At 47.4% G+C, this 17,431-nt stretch overlaps 1 protein-coding gene across 2 annotated transcripts; it reads left to right on the top strand.

Annotated features, from left to right (window-relative positions):
* The first annotated feature begins 2,496 nt into the window (after positions 1 to 2,496).
* LOC110515357 (histone PARylation factor 1) lies at positions 2,497 to 16,865 on the top strand. 2 transcript variants are annotated; one of them, XM_090209501.1, is made up of 8 exons: positions 2,497 to 2,627; positions 3,300 to 3,489; positions 5,485 to 5,671; positions 10,292 to 10,390; positions 11,716 to 11,869; positions 13,883 to 13,970; positions 15,282 to 15,454; positions 16,568 to 16,865. In XM_090209501.1, exons 1-8 carry the CDS (start codon positions 2,592 to 2,594, stop codon positions 16,700 to 16,702), a joined length of 1,062 nt encoding a protein of 353 aa, XP_090065627.1. In that variant the 5' UTR covers positions 2,497 to 2,591; the 3' UTR covers positions 16,703 to 16,865. The 2 variants fall into 2 exon arrangements, with proteins under 2 accessions (XP_090065627.1, XP_090065628.1); XM_090209502.1 differs by having other exon boundaries at positions 2,500 to 2,627; positions 3,289 to 3,489.
* Positions 16,866 to 17,431: the final 566 nt, after the last annotated feature.

Here is a 17,431-nt window from a genome sequence, read left to right as displayed (position 1 = left end):
TATATTACTGTAATAAACGTTTATATTACTGTAATAAACGTTTATTTATATTACTGTAATAAACATTTCTTTATATTACTGTAATAAACGTTTCTTTATATTACTGTAATAAACGTTTATATTACTGTAATAAACGTTTCTTTATATTACTGTAATAAACGTTTCTTTATATTACTGAAATAAACATTTATTTATATTACTGTAATAAACGTTTATATTACTGTAATAAACGTTTCTTTATATTACTGTAATAAACATTTCTTTATATTACTGTAATAAACGTTTCTTTATATTACTGTAATAAACGTTTCTTTATATTACTGTAATAAACGTTTCTTTATATTACTGTAATAAACGTTTCTTTATATTACTGTAATAAACATTTCTTTATATTACTGTAATAAACGTTTATTTATATTACTGTAATAAACATTTATTTATATTACTGTAATAAACGTTTTTTTTTATTACCGTAATAAACCTTTCTTTATATTACTGTAATAAACGTTTCTTTATATTACTGTAATAAACATTTCTTTATATTACTGTAATAAACATTTCTTTATATTACTGTAATAAACGTTTCTTTATATTACTGTAATAAACATTTCTTTATATTACTGTAATAAACATTTTATATTACTGTAATAAACGTTTCTTTATATTACTGTGGCTCTTGTGTTTGTATCAGTGTGTGTGTGTGGTATATTACTGTAATAAACGTTTCTTTATATTACTGTAATAAACGTTTCTTTATATTACTGTAATAAACGTTTCTTTATATTACTGTAATAAACGTTTATATTACTGTAATAAACATTTATATTACTGTAATAAACATTTATTTCTATTACTGTAATAAACGTTTCTTTATATTACTGTAATAAACGTTTCTTTATATTACTGTAATAAACATTTCTTTATATTACTGTAATAAACGTTTATTTATATTACTGTAATAAACATTTCTTTATATTACTGTAATAAACGTTTCTTTATATTACTGTGGCTCTTGTGTTTGTATCAGTGTGTTCATACATTAACTTTACATGTCAACCCAGGTTACAACAGGGTGAGTTTCTAGCTCTTTGCCAACTTTGCAGTATTTTGCTATTTAAGTGTTATTTCTTACCTAGAAGAGTGAGTTAGAAGGATGCTTCTGGATGTCTTAGTGGATGTTCCTATCCTTGAACCTGCAAACCAGCCAACGTGAGGGAACGTCACTCGCCGTGGGAAATCGAAAGCAACAGCCTTTGGCAATACGGGCCCTCCTTGGCGATGGGGAGCCCGGATCGGCAATACGGGTCTCCTTGGCGATGGGGAGCCCGGATCGGCAATAAGGGCCTCCTTGGCGATGGGGAGCCCAGATCGGCAATACGAGCCTCCTTGGCGATGGGGAGCCCGGATCGGCAATACGGGCCTCCTTGGCGATGGGGAGCCCGGATCGGCAATACGGGCCTCCTTGGCGATGGGGAGCCCGGATCGGCAATACGGGCCCTCCTTGGCGATGGGGAGCCCGGATCGGCAATACGGGCCTCCTTGGCGATGGGGAGCCCGGATCGGCAATACGGGCCTCCTTGGTGATGGGAAGCCCGGATCGACTGAAACAGGAGGACAATAGGAATGGTAGCTAGGATCGACTGAAACAGGACCACATTAGGAATGGTAGCTAGGATCGACTGAAACAGGAGGACAATAGGAATGGTAGCTGGGATCGACTGAAACAGGACCACATTAGGAATGGTAGCTAGGATCGACTGAAACAGGAGGACAATAGGAATGGTAGCTGGGATCGACTGAAACAGGAGGACAATAGGAATGGTAGCTAGGATCGACTGAAACAGGAGGACAATAGGAATGGTAGCTAGGATCGACTGAAACAGGAGGACAATAGGAATGGTAGCCTTGGATCGACTGAAACAGGAGGACAATAGGAATGGTAGCTAGGATCGACTGAAACAGGAGGACAATAGGGATGGTAGCTAGGATCGACTGAAACAGGAGGACAATAGGAATGGTAGCCTTGGATCGACTGAAACAGGAGGACAATAGGAATGGTAGCTAGGATCGACTGAAACAGGAGGACAATAGGAATGGTAGCTAGGATCGACTGAAACAGGAGGACAATAGGAATGGTAGCTAGGATCGACTGAAACAGGAGGACAATAGGAATGGTAGCTAGGATCGACTGAAACAGGAGGACATTAGGAATGGTAGCTAGGATCGACTGAAACAGACTGAAACCCTGGCTATCCGTGCATTAAAAAAACAAGAAAATGAGACATTTTACATGATTCATATTTTTTTTACTTTTGATACTTAAGTATATTTAAAACCAAATACTTTTAGACTTACTCAAGTAGTAGACTTGAGTCATTTTCTATTAAGGTATCTTTACTTTTACTCAAGTATGACAATTGGGTATTTTTCTCACCACTCTTGTCTCTGTTATGTACCTCTGGGACGCAATGCGCACTCCGCTCCCCTAGATGGCGCTGTACATGACTTCCCAATGGCAGAAGTCCTAATGTGTTGTCGTTAGCTACACCGCTGTGTGCTAGTTTGCTGTCGAACGGAGAGGAGGAAAAAATATGACAGGGAAACGAAAAACTAAATCTACTCCTCAGGTATTGTCAGACCCATAAAGATGTTTTTTATTTTATTGTCGGAGCAATGATAGGATGGTTTTAGCCAGCGAGTTATGTAGCAAGGGAGAATATTTGTCTTGCGTTACAAAACACGGATGGGCCACTATGGCATCTACATGACTGTCTTAACTAGCCAACAAACTAAACGTGTTTTTATTTTTTTTTGCAGTTAGCTTCGGTTATATTACTGTTTTCCCAAGATAGTGTAGCCAGATTATTATATTAGTATAAACTAGCTAACAAGCTGATAACCAAGTTACCGTCCATTGACAGTATTACCATGAGCTTTTTGCAGAGCGAGCTGCTCAGGGTAACGTTCATTAGCGCACACCGTAAGCAAAACGATTTGCAACGGGAAAACCAGCGTTTCTTTTTTTGTAATCCAGTTCAGCAGGACACAACGTTTTGGAACATTCAGATAGAAATAGGCAATGTAGAACAAACATGCCTCTGACATGTTAGAATAAGTAATCACATCTTCTTCATTCAAGGCATTTTATATCTGCTACTAAACGTGGCCCCTGTAGTCCCCCCTCCCCCTTTCTCAGTCTGTTTATTCAGTTTGGTTTCTAATGAATACACCCAGTTATCAAACCACACATCTGTTTACACTAGCTAGTGAATTGAATTTCACCAACAGTTCTTCTTTAGGAGTCAGATTCTGCCGACGGGCAGTTGAAGAAGAAATCCCGGCCGGAGGAGCCGACAGCGAGACCGACTACTGCTGAGGTACCGGCCAGACTGAGGGAGGAGGTGGAGAGACTCTATAAACTGAGGATGCCTGAAGACTTCTACCTCTTCTGGGACTTCTGCTCCCTGCTCAGCCCCGACAACCCCCGGGGTAGGTTACCCACTCACCCAGCCCTGATAACCCCCGGGGTAGGTTACCCACTCACCCAGTCCTGATAACCCCCTGGGTAGGTTACCCACTCACCCAGCCCCCGGGGTAGGTTACCCACTCACCCAGCCCCGACAACCCCCGGGGTAGGTTACCCACTCACCCAGCCCTGATAACCCCCGGGGTAGGTTACCCACTCACCCAGCCCTGACAACCCCCGGGGTAGGTTACCCACTCACTCACCCACCCACAACCCCCGGGGTAGGTTACCCACTCACCCACAACCAGCCCCGACAACCCCCGGGGTAGGTTACCCACTCACCCACAACCAGCCCTGACAACCCCCGGGGTAGGTTACCCACTCACCCACAACCAGACCCGATAACCCCCGGGGTAGGTTACCCACTCACCCAGCCCCAATAACCCCCGGGGTAGGTTACCCACTCACCCAGCCCCCGGGGTAGTTTACCCACTCACCCAGTCCAACAACCCCATGGGTAGGTTACCCACTCACCCAGTCCAACAACCCCCGGGGTAGGTTACCCACTCACCCAGTCCTGACAACCCCTGGGGTAGGTTACCCCCTCACCCAGTCCTGACAACCCCTGGGGTAGGTTACCCCCTCACCCAGTCCTGACAACCCCTGGGGTAGGTTACCCACTCACCCAGTCCAACAACCCCCGGGGTAGGTTACCCACTCACCCAGTCCTGACAACCCCTGGGGTAGGTTACCCACTCACCCAGCCCTGACAACCCCTGGGGTAGGTTACCCACTCACCCAGCCCTGACAACCCCTGGGGTAGGTTACCCACTCTCTCAGCCCCGATAACCCCCGGGGTAGGTAAACAACCAGCAAGACTCTAGTCAGTCCTGTCTGTACACTCTGTATCATATTAGCATTCAACAGCCTGAAACACGCTATCTTATTAGCATTCAACAGCCTGAAACACATAGAAACACGCTATCTAATTAGCATTCAACAGCCTGAAACACTATCTTATTAGCATTCAACACCCTGAAACACTATCCTATTAGCATTCAACAGTCTGAAACACTATCCTATTAGCATTCAACAGTCTGAAACACTATCCTATTAGCATTCAACAGCCTGAAATACTATCCTATTAGCATTCAACACCCTGAAACACTACCTTATTAGCATTCAACAGCCTGAAACACTACCTTATTAGCATTCAACAGCCTGAAACACTATCTTATTAGCATTCAACAGCCTGAAACACTACCTTATTAGCATTCAACACCCTGAAACACTATCCTATTAGCATTCAACAGCCTGAAACACTATCTTATTAGCATTCAACACCCTGAAACACTATCCTATTAGCATTCAACAGTCTGAAACACTATCCTATTAGCATTCAACAGTCTGAAACACTATCCTATTAGCATTCAACAGCCTGAAACACTATCCTATTAGCATTCAACACCCTGAAACACTACCTTATTAGCATTCAACAGCCTGAAACACTATCCTATTAGCATTCAACAGCCTGAAACACTATCCTATTAGCATTCAACAGCCTGAAACACTATCCTATTAGCATTCAACAGCCTGAAACACTATCTTATTAGCATTCAACAGCCTGAAACACTATCCTATTAGCATTCAACAGCCTGAAACACTATCCTATTAGCATTCAACAGCCTGAAACACTATCCTATTAGCATTCAACAGCCTGAAACACTATCCTATTAGCATTCAACAGCCTGAAACACTATCCTATTAGCATTCAACAGCCTGAAACACTATCTTATTAGCATTCAACAGCCTGAAACACTATCCTATTAGCATTCAACAGCCTGAAACACTATCCTATTAGCATTCAACAGCCTGAAACACTATCCTATTAGCATTCAACAGCCTGAAACACTATCCTATTAGCATTCAACAGCCTGAAACACTATCCTATTAGCATTCAACAGCCTGAAACACGCTATTTTAGGATCGTATTGACCACATATCATTCCCCTCTCTAGACGCGTTGAAGGAAATCCTGGGTTTGAGGTTGGTTGGCCCGTTTGACATTCTGGCGGAGGCCCACCGTAGCTCAGCCAACCCCCAGCCCAACTACCACCTACACTGGAGGCACTTCTACGATCCTCCGGAGTACCAGACCGTACTGCAAGGGAATGGAGACAACCTGCTACACCTGGGTTACTACAGGTAGGGGTTACTACAGTTAGGGGTTACTACAGGTTACTACAGGTACTGACCATCCTACACCTGGGTTACTACAGGTACTGACCATCCTACACCTGGGTTACTACAGGTTGCTACAGGTAGGGGTTACTACAGGTTACTACAGGTAGGGGTTACTACAGGTTACTACAGGTAGGGGTTACTACGGGTTACTACAGGTAGGGGTTACTACAGGTTACTACAGGTAGGGGTCACTACAGGTTACTACAGGTTACTACAGGTACTGACCATCCTACACCTGGGTTACTACAGGTTACTACAGGTAGGGGTTACTACAGGTAGTGGTTACTACAGGTACTGACCATCCTACACCTGGGTTACTACAGGTAATGACCGTCCTACACCTGGGTTACTACAGGTAATGACCATCCTACACCTGGGTTACTACAGGTACTGACCATCCTACACCTGGGTTACTACAGGTTACTACGGGTAGGGGTTACTACAGGTACTGACCGTCCTACACCTGGGGTACTACAGGTTACTACAGGTAGGGGTTACTACAGGTTACTACAGGAAGGGGTTACTACAGGTTACTACAGGATGGGGTTACTATAGGATGGGGTTACTCCAGGTAGAGGTTACTCCAGGTAGGGGTTACTATAGGATGGGGTTACTCTAGGATGGGGTTACTCCAGGTAGGGGTTACTCCAGGTAGGGGTTACTCCAGGTAGGGGTTACTCCAGGTTACTCCAGGTAGGGGTTACTACAGGTTACTCCAGGTAGGGGTTACTACAGGTTACTACGGGTAGGGGTTACTACAGGTTACTACAGGAAGGGGTTACTACAGGTAGGGGTTACTACAGGTAGGGGTTACTACAGGTAGGGGTTACTACAGGAAGGGGTTACTCCAGGTAGGAGTTACTCCAGGTAGGGGTTACTCCAGGTAGGGGTTACTCCAGGTAGGGGTTACTCCAGGTAGGGGTTACTCCAGGTTACTCCAGGTAGGGGTTACTCCAGATATGGGTTACTACAGGTTACTACAGGTATGGGTTACTACAGGTTACTACAGGTAGGGGTTACTACAGGTTACTACAGGTAGGGGTTACTACAGGTTACTACAGGAAGGGGTTACTACAGGTAGGGGTTACTACAGGTAGGGGTTACTACGGGTTACTACAGGTAGGGGTTACTACAGGTTACTACAGGTAGGGGTCACTACAGGTTACTACAGTTAGGGGTTACTACAGTTAGGGGTTACTACAGGTTACTACAGGTACTGACCATCCTACACCTGGGTTACTACAGGTTACTACAGGTAGGGGTTACTACAGGTTACTACAGGTAGGGGTTACTACGGGTTACTACAGGTAGGGGTTACTACGGGTTACTACAGGTAGGGGTTACTACAGGTTACTACAGGTAGGGGTTACTACAGGTTACTACAGGTACTGACCATCCTACACCTGGGTTACTACAGGTTACTACAGGTAGGGGTTACTACAGGTAGTGGTTACTACAGGTACTGACCATCCTACACCTGGGTTACTACAGGTAATGACCGTCCTACACCTGGGTTACTACAGGTAATGACCATCCTACACCTGGGTTACTACAGGTACTGACCATCCTACACCTGGGTTACTACAGGTTACTACAGGTAGGGGTTACTACAGGTACTGACCGTCCTACACCTGGGTTACTACAGGTTACTACAGGTAGGGGTTACTACAGGTTACTACAGGAAGGGGTTACTACAGGTTACTACAGGATGGGGTTACTATAGGATGGGGTTGCTCCAGGTAGGGGTTACTCCAGGTAGGGGTTACTATAGGATGGGGTTACTCCAGGTAGGGGTTACTCCAGGTAGGGGTTACTCCAGGTAGGGGTTACTCCAGGTTACTCCAGGTAGGGGTTACTACAGGTTACTCCAGGTAGGGGTTACTACAGGTTACTACGGGTAGGGGTTACTACAGGTTACTACGGGTAGGGGTTACTACAGGTTACTACAGGAAGGGGTTACTACAGGTAGGGGTTACTAGAGGAAGGGGTTACTCCAGGTAGGGGTTACTCCAGGTAGGGGTTACTCCAGGTAGGGGTTACTCCAGGTTACTCCAGGTAGGGGTTACTCCAGATATGGGTTACTACAGGTTACTACAGGTATGGGTTACTACAGGTTACTACAGGTAGGGGTTACTACAGGTTACTACAGGTAGGGGTTACTACAGGTTACTACAGGTAGGGGTCACTACAGGTTACTACAGGTTACTACAGGAAGGGGTTACTACAGGTAGGGGTTACTACAGGTAGGGGTTACTACAGGAAGGGGTTACTACAGGAAGGGGTTACTACAGGAAGGGGTTACTACAGGTAGGGGTTACTACAGGTAGGGGTTACTACAGGTTACTCCAGGTAGGGGTTACTACAGGTAGGGGTTACTACAGGTAGGGGTTACTACAGGAAGGGGTTACTACAGGAAGGGGTTACTTCAGGAAGGGGTTACTTCAGGAAGGGGTTACTACAGGAAGGGGTTACTACAGGTTACTACAGGATGGGGTTACTATAGGATGGGGTTACTCCAGGTAGGGGTTACTCCAGGTAGGGGTTACTATAGGATGGGGTTACTCCAGGTAGGGGTTACTCCAGGTAGGGGTTACTCCAGGTAGGGGTTACTCCAGGTTACTCCAGGTAGGGGTTACTACAGGTTACTCCAGGTAGGGGTTACTACAGGTTACTACGGGTAGGGGTTACTACAGGTTACTACAGGAAGGGGTTACTACAGGTAGGGGTTACTACAGGTAGGGGTTACTACAGGTAGGGGTTACTACAGGAAGGGGTTACTCCAGGTAGGGGTTACTCCAGGTAGGGGTTACTCCAGGTAGGGGTTACTCCAGGTATGGGTTACTCCAGGTAGGGGTTACTCCAGGTTACTCCAGGTAGGGGTTACTCCAGATATGGGTTACTACAGGTATGGGTTACTACAGGTTACTACAGGTAGGGGTTACTACAGGTTACTACAGGTAGGGGTCACTACAGGTAGGGGTTACTACAGGAAGGGGTTACTACAGGAAGGGGTTACTACAGGAAGGGGTTACTACAGGTAGGGGTTACTACAGGTAGGGGTTACTACAGGTAGGGGTTACTACAGGAAGGGGTTACTACAGGAAGGGGTTACATCAGGAAGGGGTTACTTCAGGAAGGGGTTACTACAGGAAGGGGTTACTACAGGTAGGGGTTACTACAGGTAGGGGTTACTACAGGTAGGGGTTACTACAGGAAGGGGTTACTACAGGAAGGGGTTACTTCAGGAAGGGGTTACTACAGGAAGGGGTTACTACAGGTAGGGGTTACTACAGGTAGGGGTTACTACAGGTAGGGGTTACTTCAGGAAGGGGTTACTACAGGAAGGGGTTACTACAGGAAGGGGTTACTACAGGAAGGGGTTACTTCAGGTAGGGGTTCATAAATATCTCTGTTTCCATCCAAAGTTTTCACTTTTCTTATTACGTTTTCATATCCAGAATAAAAAAACAGCCGGAATGTATTGTCATGCTCCCAGAGAGGAACAGCATCCCTTTACAGAGAGGAACAGCATCCCTTTAGAGAGAGGAACAGCATCCCTTTACAGAGAGGAACAGCATCCCTTTACAGAGAGGAACAGCATCCCTTTAGAGAGAGGAACAGCATCCCTTTAGAGAGAGGAACAGCATCCCTTTAGAGAGAGGAACAGCATCCCGTTAGAGAGAGGAACAGCATCCCGTTAGAGAGAGGAACAGCATCCCTTTAGAGAGAGGAACAGCATCCCTTTACAGAGAGGAACAGCATCCCTTTACAGAGAGGAACAGCATCCCTTTAGAGAGAGGAACAGCATCCCGTTACAGAGGAACAGCATCCCTTTAGAGAGAGGAACAGCATCCCTTTAGAGAGAGGAACAGCATCCCGTTAGAGAGAGGAACAGCATCCCGTTACAGAGGAACAGCATCCCTTTAGAGAGAGGAACAGCATCCCTTTAGAGAGAGGAACAGCATCCCTTTAGAGAGAGGAACAGCATCCCTTTAGAGAGAGGAACAGCATCCCTTTAGAGAGAGGAACAGCATCCCTTTACAGAGAGGAACAGCATCCCTTTACAGAGAGGAACAGCATCCCTTTAGAGAGAGGAACAGCATCCCTTTAGAGAGAGGAACAGCATCACCTTACAGAGAGGAAGAGCATCCCTTTAGAGAGAGGAACAGCATCCCTTTAGAGAGAGGAACAGCATCCCTTTAGAGAGAGGAACAGCATCACCTTACAGAGAGGAAGAGCATCCCTTTAGAGAGGAAGAGCATCCCTTTAGAGAGAGGAACAGCATCCCGTTAGAGAGAGGAACAGCATCCCCTTAGAGAGAGGAACAGCATCACCTTACAGAGAGGAAGAGCATCCCTTTAGAGAGGAAGAGCATCCCTTTAGAGAGAGGAACAGCATCCCGTTAGAGAGAGGAACAGCATCCCTTTACAGAGAGGAACAGCATCCCGTTAGAGAGAGGAACAGCATCCCTTTACAGAGAGGAACAGCATCCCTTTAGAGAGAGGAACAACATCACGTTACAGAGAGGAAGAGCATCCCGTTACAACATGGTCATATAAATCTCCACCTCCTGTTTTTCAGAGATAGTCCGGACTCCCTGCCTGTGTTCCTAGGGGAGAATGAAGCCAAGAAGGGCTGTACCATCACGCAGATGGGGGACAACATGTTTGCTGCTGTCCAGTGAGTGTCCTCCACTAACTAACACACAAGGAACACATGGACCATCTAAACTGACACAACGACAAGAGAATCCACTGGTTGGTGTGGTCATGGGATGTGACAGAGATGGTGTGGTCATGGGATGTGACAGAGATGGTGTGGTCATGGGATGTGACAGAGATGGTGTGGTCATGGGATGTGACAGAGATGGTGTGGTCATGGGATGTGACAGAGATGGTGTGGTCATGGGATGTGACAGAGATGGTGTGGTCATGGGATGTGACAGAGATGGTGTGGTCATGGGATGTGACAGAGATGGTGTGGTCATGGGATGTGACAGAGATGGTGTGGTCATGGGATGTGGCAGAGATGGTGTGGTCATGGGATGTGACAGAGATGGTGTGGTCATGGGATGTGACAGAGATGGTGTGGTCATGGGATGTGACAGAGATGGTGTGGTCATGGGATGTGACAGAGATGGTGTGGTCATGGGATGGGACAGAGATGGTGTGGTCATGGGATGTGGCAGAGATGGTGTGGTCATGGGATGGGACAGAGATGGTGTGGTCATGGGATGTGGCAGAGATGGTGTGGTCATGGGATGGGACAGAGATGGTGTGGTCATGGGATGTGACAGATGGTGTGGTCATGGGATGTGACAGAGATGGTGTGGTCATGGGATGTGACAGAGATGGTGTGGTCATGGGATGTGACAGAGATGGTGTGGTCATGGGATGTGACAGAGATGGTGTGGTCATGGGATGTGACAGAGATGGTGTGGTCATGGGATGTGACAGAGATGGTGTGGTCATGGGATGTGACAGAGATGGTGTGGTCATGGGATGGGACAGAGATGGTGTGGTCATGGGATGGGACAGAGATGGTGTGGTCATGGGATGTGACAGAGATGACTCACATTGCTTATCAAGACTTATTCTCTTTTTCTCTCTCTCTCTCCCTTCTCTCTCTCCTTTTTACCTCTCTCCTCCCTCACCCTCCCCCACTCTCCTCCCTCATCCCCCCATATGCTCTCTCCTCCCTCACCTCCCCCCCTGCTCTCTCCTCCCTCACCTCCCCCCCTGCTCTCTCCTCCCTCACCCCCCCTGCTCTCTCCTCCCTCACCCCCCTGCTCTCTCTCCTCCCTCACTCCCCCTGCTCTCTCCTCCCTCACCCACCCTGCTCTCTCTTCCCTCACCCCCCCTGCTCTCTCCTCCCTCACCATCCCCCTCGCTCTCCTCCCTCACCGTCCCCTTCGCTCTCTCCTCCCTCACTGTCCCGTCTCTCTCCTATCTCTGCCCAAACTCTCCCTCCTTCTCCATCTCTCCCTCCTCTTCTCTCTCCTTCAGTCTATTTCTGGGGAGGAAGAGGAAGGAGAGGGGCGGGCGTAAGGAAGGGGGCAAGGCTCTGGATAACCTGGAGGAGGAGTTAAGAGAGAGGGCGGAGTCTCTGGGCTTTTCCCTGGAGCAGAAGACCAAAGGCATGAAGCAGAGAGACAAGAAGGTAACACCCCGTACTGAGACGGTAACACCCCGTACTGAGACGGTAACACCCCGTACTGAGACGGTAACACCCCGTACCGAGACGGTAACACCCCGTACCGAGACGGTAACACCCCGTACCGAGACGGTAACACCCCGTACCGAGACGGTAACACCCCGTACCGAGACGGTACTAGAAGGTAACACCCCGTACCGAGACGGTACTAGAAGGTAACACCCCGTACTGAGACGGTAACACCCCGTACTGAGACGGTAACACCCCGTACTGAGACGGTAACACCCCGTACTGAGACGGTACTAGAAGGTAACACCCCGTACTGAGACGGTAACACCCCGTACTGAGACGGTAACACCCCGTACCGAGACGGTACTAGAAGGTAACACCCCGTACTGAGACGGTAACACCCCGTACTGAGACGGTAACACCCCGTACTGAGACGGTAACACCCCGTACTGAGACGGTAACACCCCGTACTGAGACGGTAACACCCCGTACTGAGACGGTAACACCCCGTACTGAGACGGTACTAGAAGATAACACCCCGTACTGAGACGGTACTAGAAGGTAACACCCCGTACTGCTGGTACTAGAAGGTAACACCCCGTACTGAGACGGTACTAGAAGGTAACACCCCGTACTGAGACGGTACTAGAAGGTAACACCCCGTACTGAGACGGTAACACACCGTACTGAGACGGTACTAGAAGGTAACACCCCGTACTGAGACGGTAACACCCCGTACTGAGACGGTACTAGAAGGTAACACCCCGTACTGAGACGGTAACACCCCGTACTGAGACGGTACTAGACGGTAACACCCCGTACTGAGACGGTACTAGATGGTAACACCCCGTACTGAGACGGTACTAGACGGTAACACCCCGTACTGAGACGGTACTAGAAGGTAACACCCCGTACTGAGACGGTAACACACCGTACTGAGACGGTACTAGACGGTAACACCCCGTACTGAGACGGTACTAGATGGTAACACCCCGTACTGAGACGGTACTAGACGGTAACACCCCGTACTGAGACGGTACTAGATGGTAACACCCCGTACTGAGACGGTACTAGACGGTAACACACCGTACTGAGACGGTAACACCCCGTACTGAGACGGTACTAGAAGGTAACACCCCTTACTGAGACGGTACTAGAAGGTAACACCCCGTACTGAGACGGTAACACCCCGTACTGAGACGGTACTAGACGGTAACACCCCGTACTGAGACGGTACTAGATGGTAACACCCCGTACTGAGACGGTACTAGACGGTAACACCCCGTACTGAGACGGTAACACCCCGTACTGAGACGGTAACACCCCGTACTGAGACGGTAACACCCCGTACTGAGACGGTACTAGAAGGTAACACACCGTACTGAGACGGTAACACACCGTACTGAGACGGTACTAGATGGTAACACCCCGTACTGAGACGGTACTAGATGGTAACACCCCGTACTGAGACGGTACTAGATGGTAACACCCCGTACTGAGACGGTACTAGACGGTAACACACCGTACTGAGACGGTAACACCCCGTACTGAGACGGTACTAGAAGGTAACACCCCGTACTGAGACGGTACTAGACGGTAACACCCCGTACTGAGACTGTACTAGATGGTAACACCCCGTACTGAGACGGTACTGAGACGGTACTAGACGGTAACACCCCGTACTGAGACGGTACTGAGACGGTAACACCCCGTACTGAGACGGTAACACCCCGTACTGAGACGGTACTAGACAGTAACACCCCGTACTAAGACGGTACTAGACGGTAACACACCGTACTGAGACGGTAACACCCCGTACTGAGACGGTACTGAGACGGTAACACCCCGTACTGAGACGGTAACACCCCGTACTGAGACGGTAACACCCCGTACTGAGACGGTACTAGACGGTAACACCCCGTACTGAGACGGTAACACCCCGTACTGAGACGGTAACACACCGTACTGAGACGGTACCAGAAGGTCTAACTGCCCCCTGTCCATGTCCAGGTTGTCACCAAGACGTTCCATGGAGCCGGCCTGGTGGTTCCTGTTGATCAGAATGATGTTGGTTACCGGGAGCTGCCGGAGACAGACGGTAAGACTCTGCAACACTCTAGAACACTCTAGAACAGTGGCAACTAGGTTTGGTCTCGGGCCAATGTCTTTGGTAGCTCAGTGGGCCAGAACATAATTTGTTTATAATATAAACCCAATGCAAAGGCCTACACTACAAGTAGAACACTGTAGAACCACTCGAATACTCTAGAACACTCCATACCACTGTAGAACACTCTAGAACCACTCAGATACTCCATACCACTGTAGAACACTCTAGAACCACTCAGATACCCCATACCACTGTAGAATACTCTAGAACCACTCAGATACTCCATACCACTGTAGAATACTCTAGAACCACTAAAATACTCCAGACCACTGTAGAATACTCTAGAACCACTAGAATACTCCAGAACACTGTAGAATACTCTAGAACCACTAGAATACTCCAGAACACTGTAGAATACTCCAGACCACTGTAGAATACTCTAGAACCACTCAAATGCTTCATACCACTGTAGAATACTCTAGAACCACTCAGATACTCCAGAACACTGTAGAATACTCTAGAACCACTCAGATACTCCATACCACTGTAGAATACTCTAGAACCACTAAAATACTCCAGACCACTCCATACCACTGTAGAATACTCTAGAACCACTAGAATACTCCAGAACACTCCATACCACTGTAGAATACTCTAGAACCACTAGAATACTCCAGACCACTCCATACCACTTTAGAATACTCTAGAACCACTCGAATGCTCCATACCACTGTAGAATACTCTAGAACCATTCAGATACTCCATACCACTGTAGAATACTCTAGAACCACTCAGATACTCCATACCACTGTAGAATACTCTAGAACACTGTAGAATACTCTAGAACCACTAGAATACTCCAGAACACTGTAGAATACTCTAGAATCACTAGAATACTCCAGAACACTGTAGAATACTGTAGAACCACTAGAATACTCCAGAACACTATAGAATACTCTAGAATCACTAGAATACTCCAGAACACTGTAGAATACTCCATAACACTGTAGAATACTCTAGAACCACTAGAATACTCCAGAACACTGTAGAATACTCTAGAACCACTAGAATACTCCAGAACACTGTAGAATACTCTAGAACCACTAGAATACTCCAGAACACTGTAGAATACTCTAGAATACTCCAGAACAGGTTTCAGAAACACTTTCCAAATAGATGTTATTCACACTATGTAATGCCCCCCCCCCAACCTCTCCTCTCCCCCCGATTTACTATATCTCGTGTGTGTGTGTGTGTGTGTGTGTGTGTGTGTGTGTGTGTGTGTGTGTGTGTGTGTAGCGAGTATGAAGAGGCTGTGTAAGGCTATAGCGGAGGCCAGGGGTGATGAAGACAGGATAAAGGCTTTCGGCCCGCTGCAGGAGATGATCACCTTCGTCCAGTTCGCTAATGACGAGTGTGACTACGGCATGGGGCTGGAGCTGGGCATAGACCTCTTCTGTTACGGTTCACAGGTACCCTCACACACACACACACACACACACACACACACACACACCTCAACACACGGGGCTGGAGCTGGGCATAGACCTCTTCTGTTACGGTTCACAGGTACACACACACACACACACACACACACACACACCCCTCAACACACGGGGCTGGAGCTGGGCATAGACCTCTTCTGTTACGGATCACACACACACACACACACACACACACACACACACACACACACACACACACACACACACACACACACACCTCACCAACAGACATTACCACTATGGTGTAGATCTCAGTGTAGAGCCACCAACAGACATTAACAGACATCTTCCATTGTGTGTCTCTCTGATTCAGTTTCCTGTCTTCCATTGTGTGTCTGTCTGACTCTCAGTTTCCTGTCTTCCATTGTGTGTCTGTCTGACCTCAGTTTCCTGTCTTCCATTGTGTGTCTCTCTGATTCAGTTTCCTGTCTTCCATTGTGTGTCTCTCTGATTCAGTTTCCTGTCTTCCATTGTGTGTCTGTCTGACCTCAGTTTCCTGTCTTCCATTGTGTGTCTCTCTGATTCAGTTTCCTGTCTTCCATTGTGTGTCTGTCTGACTCTCAGTTTCCTGTCTTCCATTGTGTGTCTCTCTGATTCAGTTTCCTGTCTTCCATTGTGTGTCTGTCTGACTCTCAGTTTCCTGTCTTCCATTGTGTGTCTGTCTGACTCTCTGTTTCCTGTCTTCCATTGTCTGTCTGACTCTCAGTTTCCTGTCTTCCATTGTGTGTCTGTCTGACTCTCTGTTTCCTGTCTTCCATTGTGTGTCTCTTTGATTCAGTTTCCTGTCTTCCATTGTGTGTCTGTGACTCAGTTTCCTGTCTTCCATTGTGTGTCTCTCTGATTCAGTTTCCTGTCTTCCATTGTGTGTCTGTCTGATCTCAGTTTCCTGTCTTCCATTGTGTGTCTCTCTGACTCTCTGTTTCCTGTCTTCCATTGTGTGTCTGTCTGACTCTCTGTTTCCTGTCTTCCATTGTGTGTCTGTCTGATTCTGTTTCCTGTCTTCCATTGTGTGTCTGTCTGATTCTGTTTCCTGTCTTCCATTGTGTGTCTGTCTGACTCTCAGTTTCCTATGTCCCCCAGTACTTCTATAAGGTGATCAGACAACTGCTGCCCATGGCCTACAGCCTGCTGAAGAGGGGCCTGTTTGGAGAGATCCTGGAGGCTCACCTCTCCAGCCGCTCCCACGACAACCTGGACCAACTCAGCTCAGCCTGAGGAATACCACGGGAGAGGAAGAAGAGAGAGAAGAAGAGGGATGGATTGTTGTCAGCTCTGACCACTGTGTGTTTTTATGAGTCTTGTTGTGGTGCTGCTGTTGAATGGTACCAGGGGCGTCTCTCTCTGTGTGAATATGTGGAATAAAGGATTATATTTCTAAGAGATTGTCTTTTACCGCGTCCTGCTGTCTGTCTGTTACTAGGTCCTGACTGTCTGTTACTAGGTACTGACTGTCTGTCTGTTACTAGGTACTGACTGTCTGTCTGTTACTAGGTACTGCTGTCTGTCTGTTACTACGTCCTGACTGTCTGTCTGTTACTACGTCCTGACTGTCTGTCTGTTACTAGGTACTGACTGTCTGTCTGTTACTAGGTACTGCTGTCTGTCTGTTACTACGTCCTGACTGTCTGTCTGTTACTACGTCCTGCTGTCTGTCTGTTACTACGTCCTGACTGTCTGTCTGTTACTAGGTCCTGCTGTCTGTCTGTTACTAGGTCCTGCTGCCTGTCTGTTACTACGTCCTGACTGTCTGTCTGTTACTACGTCCTGCTGTCTGTCTGTTACTACGTCCTGACTGTCTGTCTGTTACTAGGTACTGACTGTCTGTCTGTTACTACGTCCTGTCTGTCTGTCTGTTACTAGGTACTGCTGTCTGTCTGTTACTACGTCCTGACTGTCTGTCTGTTACTACGTCCTGCTGTCTGTCTGTTACTACGTCCTGACTGT

Source organism: Oncorhynchus mykiss, chromosome 19 (genome assembly GCF_057628025.1).
Source record: "Oncorhynchus mykiss isolate SJ-2025 chromosome 19, ASM5762802v1, whole genome shotgun sequence".
In the NCBI taxonomy this organism is placed as follows: domain Eukaryota; kingdom Metazoa; phylum Chordata; class Actinopteri; order Salmoniformes; family Salmonidae; genus Oncorhynchus; species Oncorhynchus mykiss.
The sequence above is the reverse complement of the archived record's forward strand: the minus strand, read 5'-3'. Positions and strand labels throughout refer to the sequence as shown.

What these genes read in the sequence shown, in the direction of transcription:
- LOC110515357 (XM_090209501.1), top strand. Translation starts at nt 2,592, where the DNA reads ATGACAGGGAAACGAAAAACTAAATCTACTCCTCAG. An exon ending in TGAAGCAGAGAGACAAGAAG is followed by an intron (nt 11,870 to 13,882) that starts GTAACACCCCGT and finishes GTCCATGTCCAG; the next exon opens with GTTGTCACCAAGACGTTCCA. An exon ending in GGAGCTGCCGGAGACAGACG is followed by an intron (nt 13,971 to 15,281) that starts GTAAGACTCTGC and finishes GTGTGTGTGTAG; the next exon opens with CGAGTATGAAGAGGCTGTGT.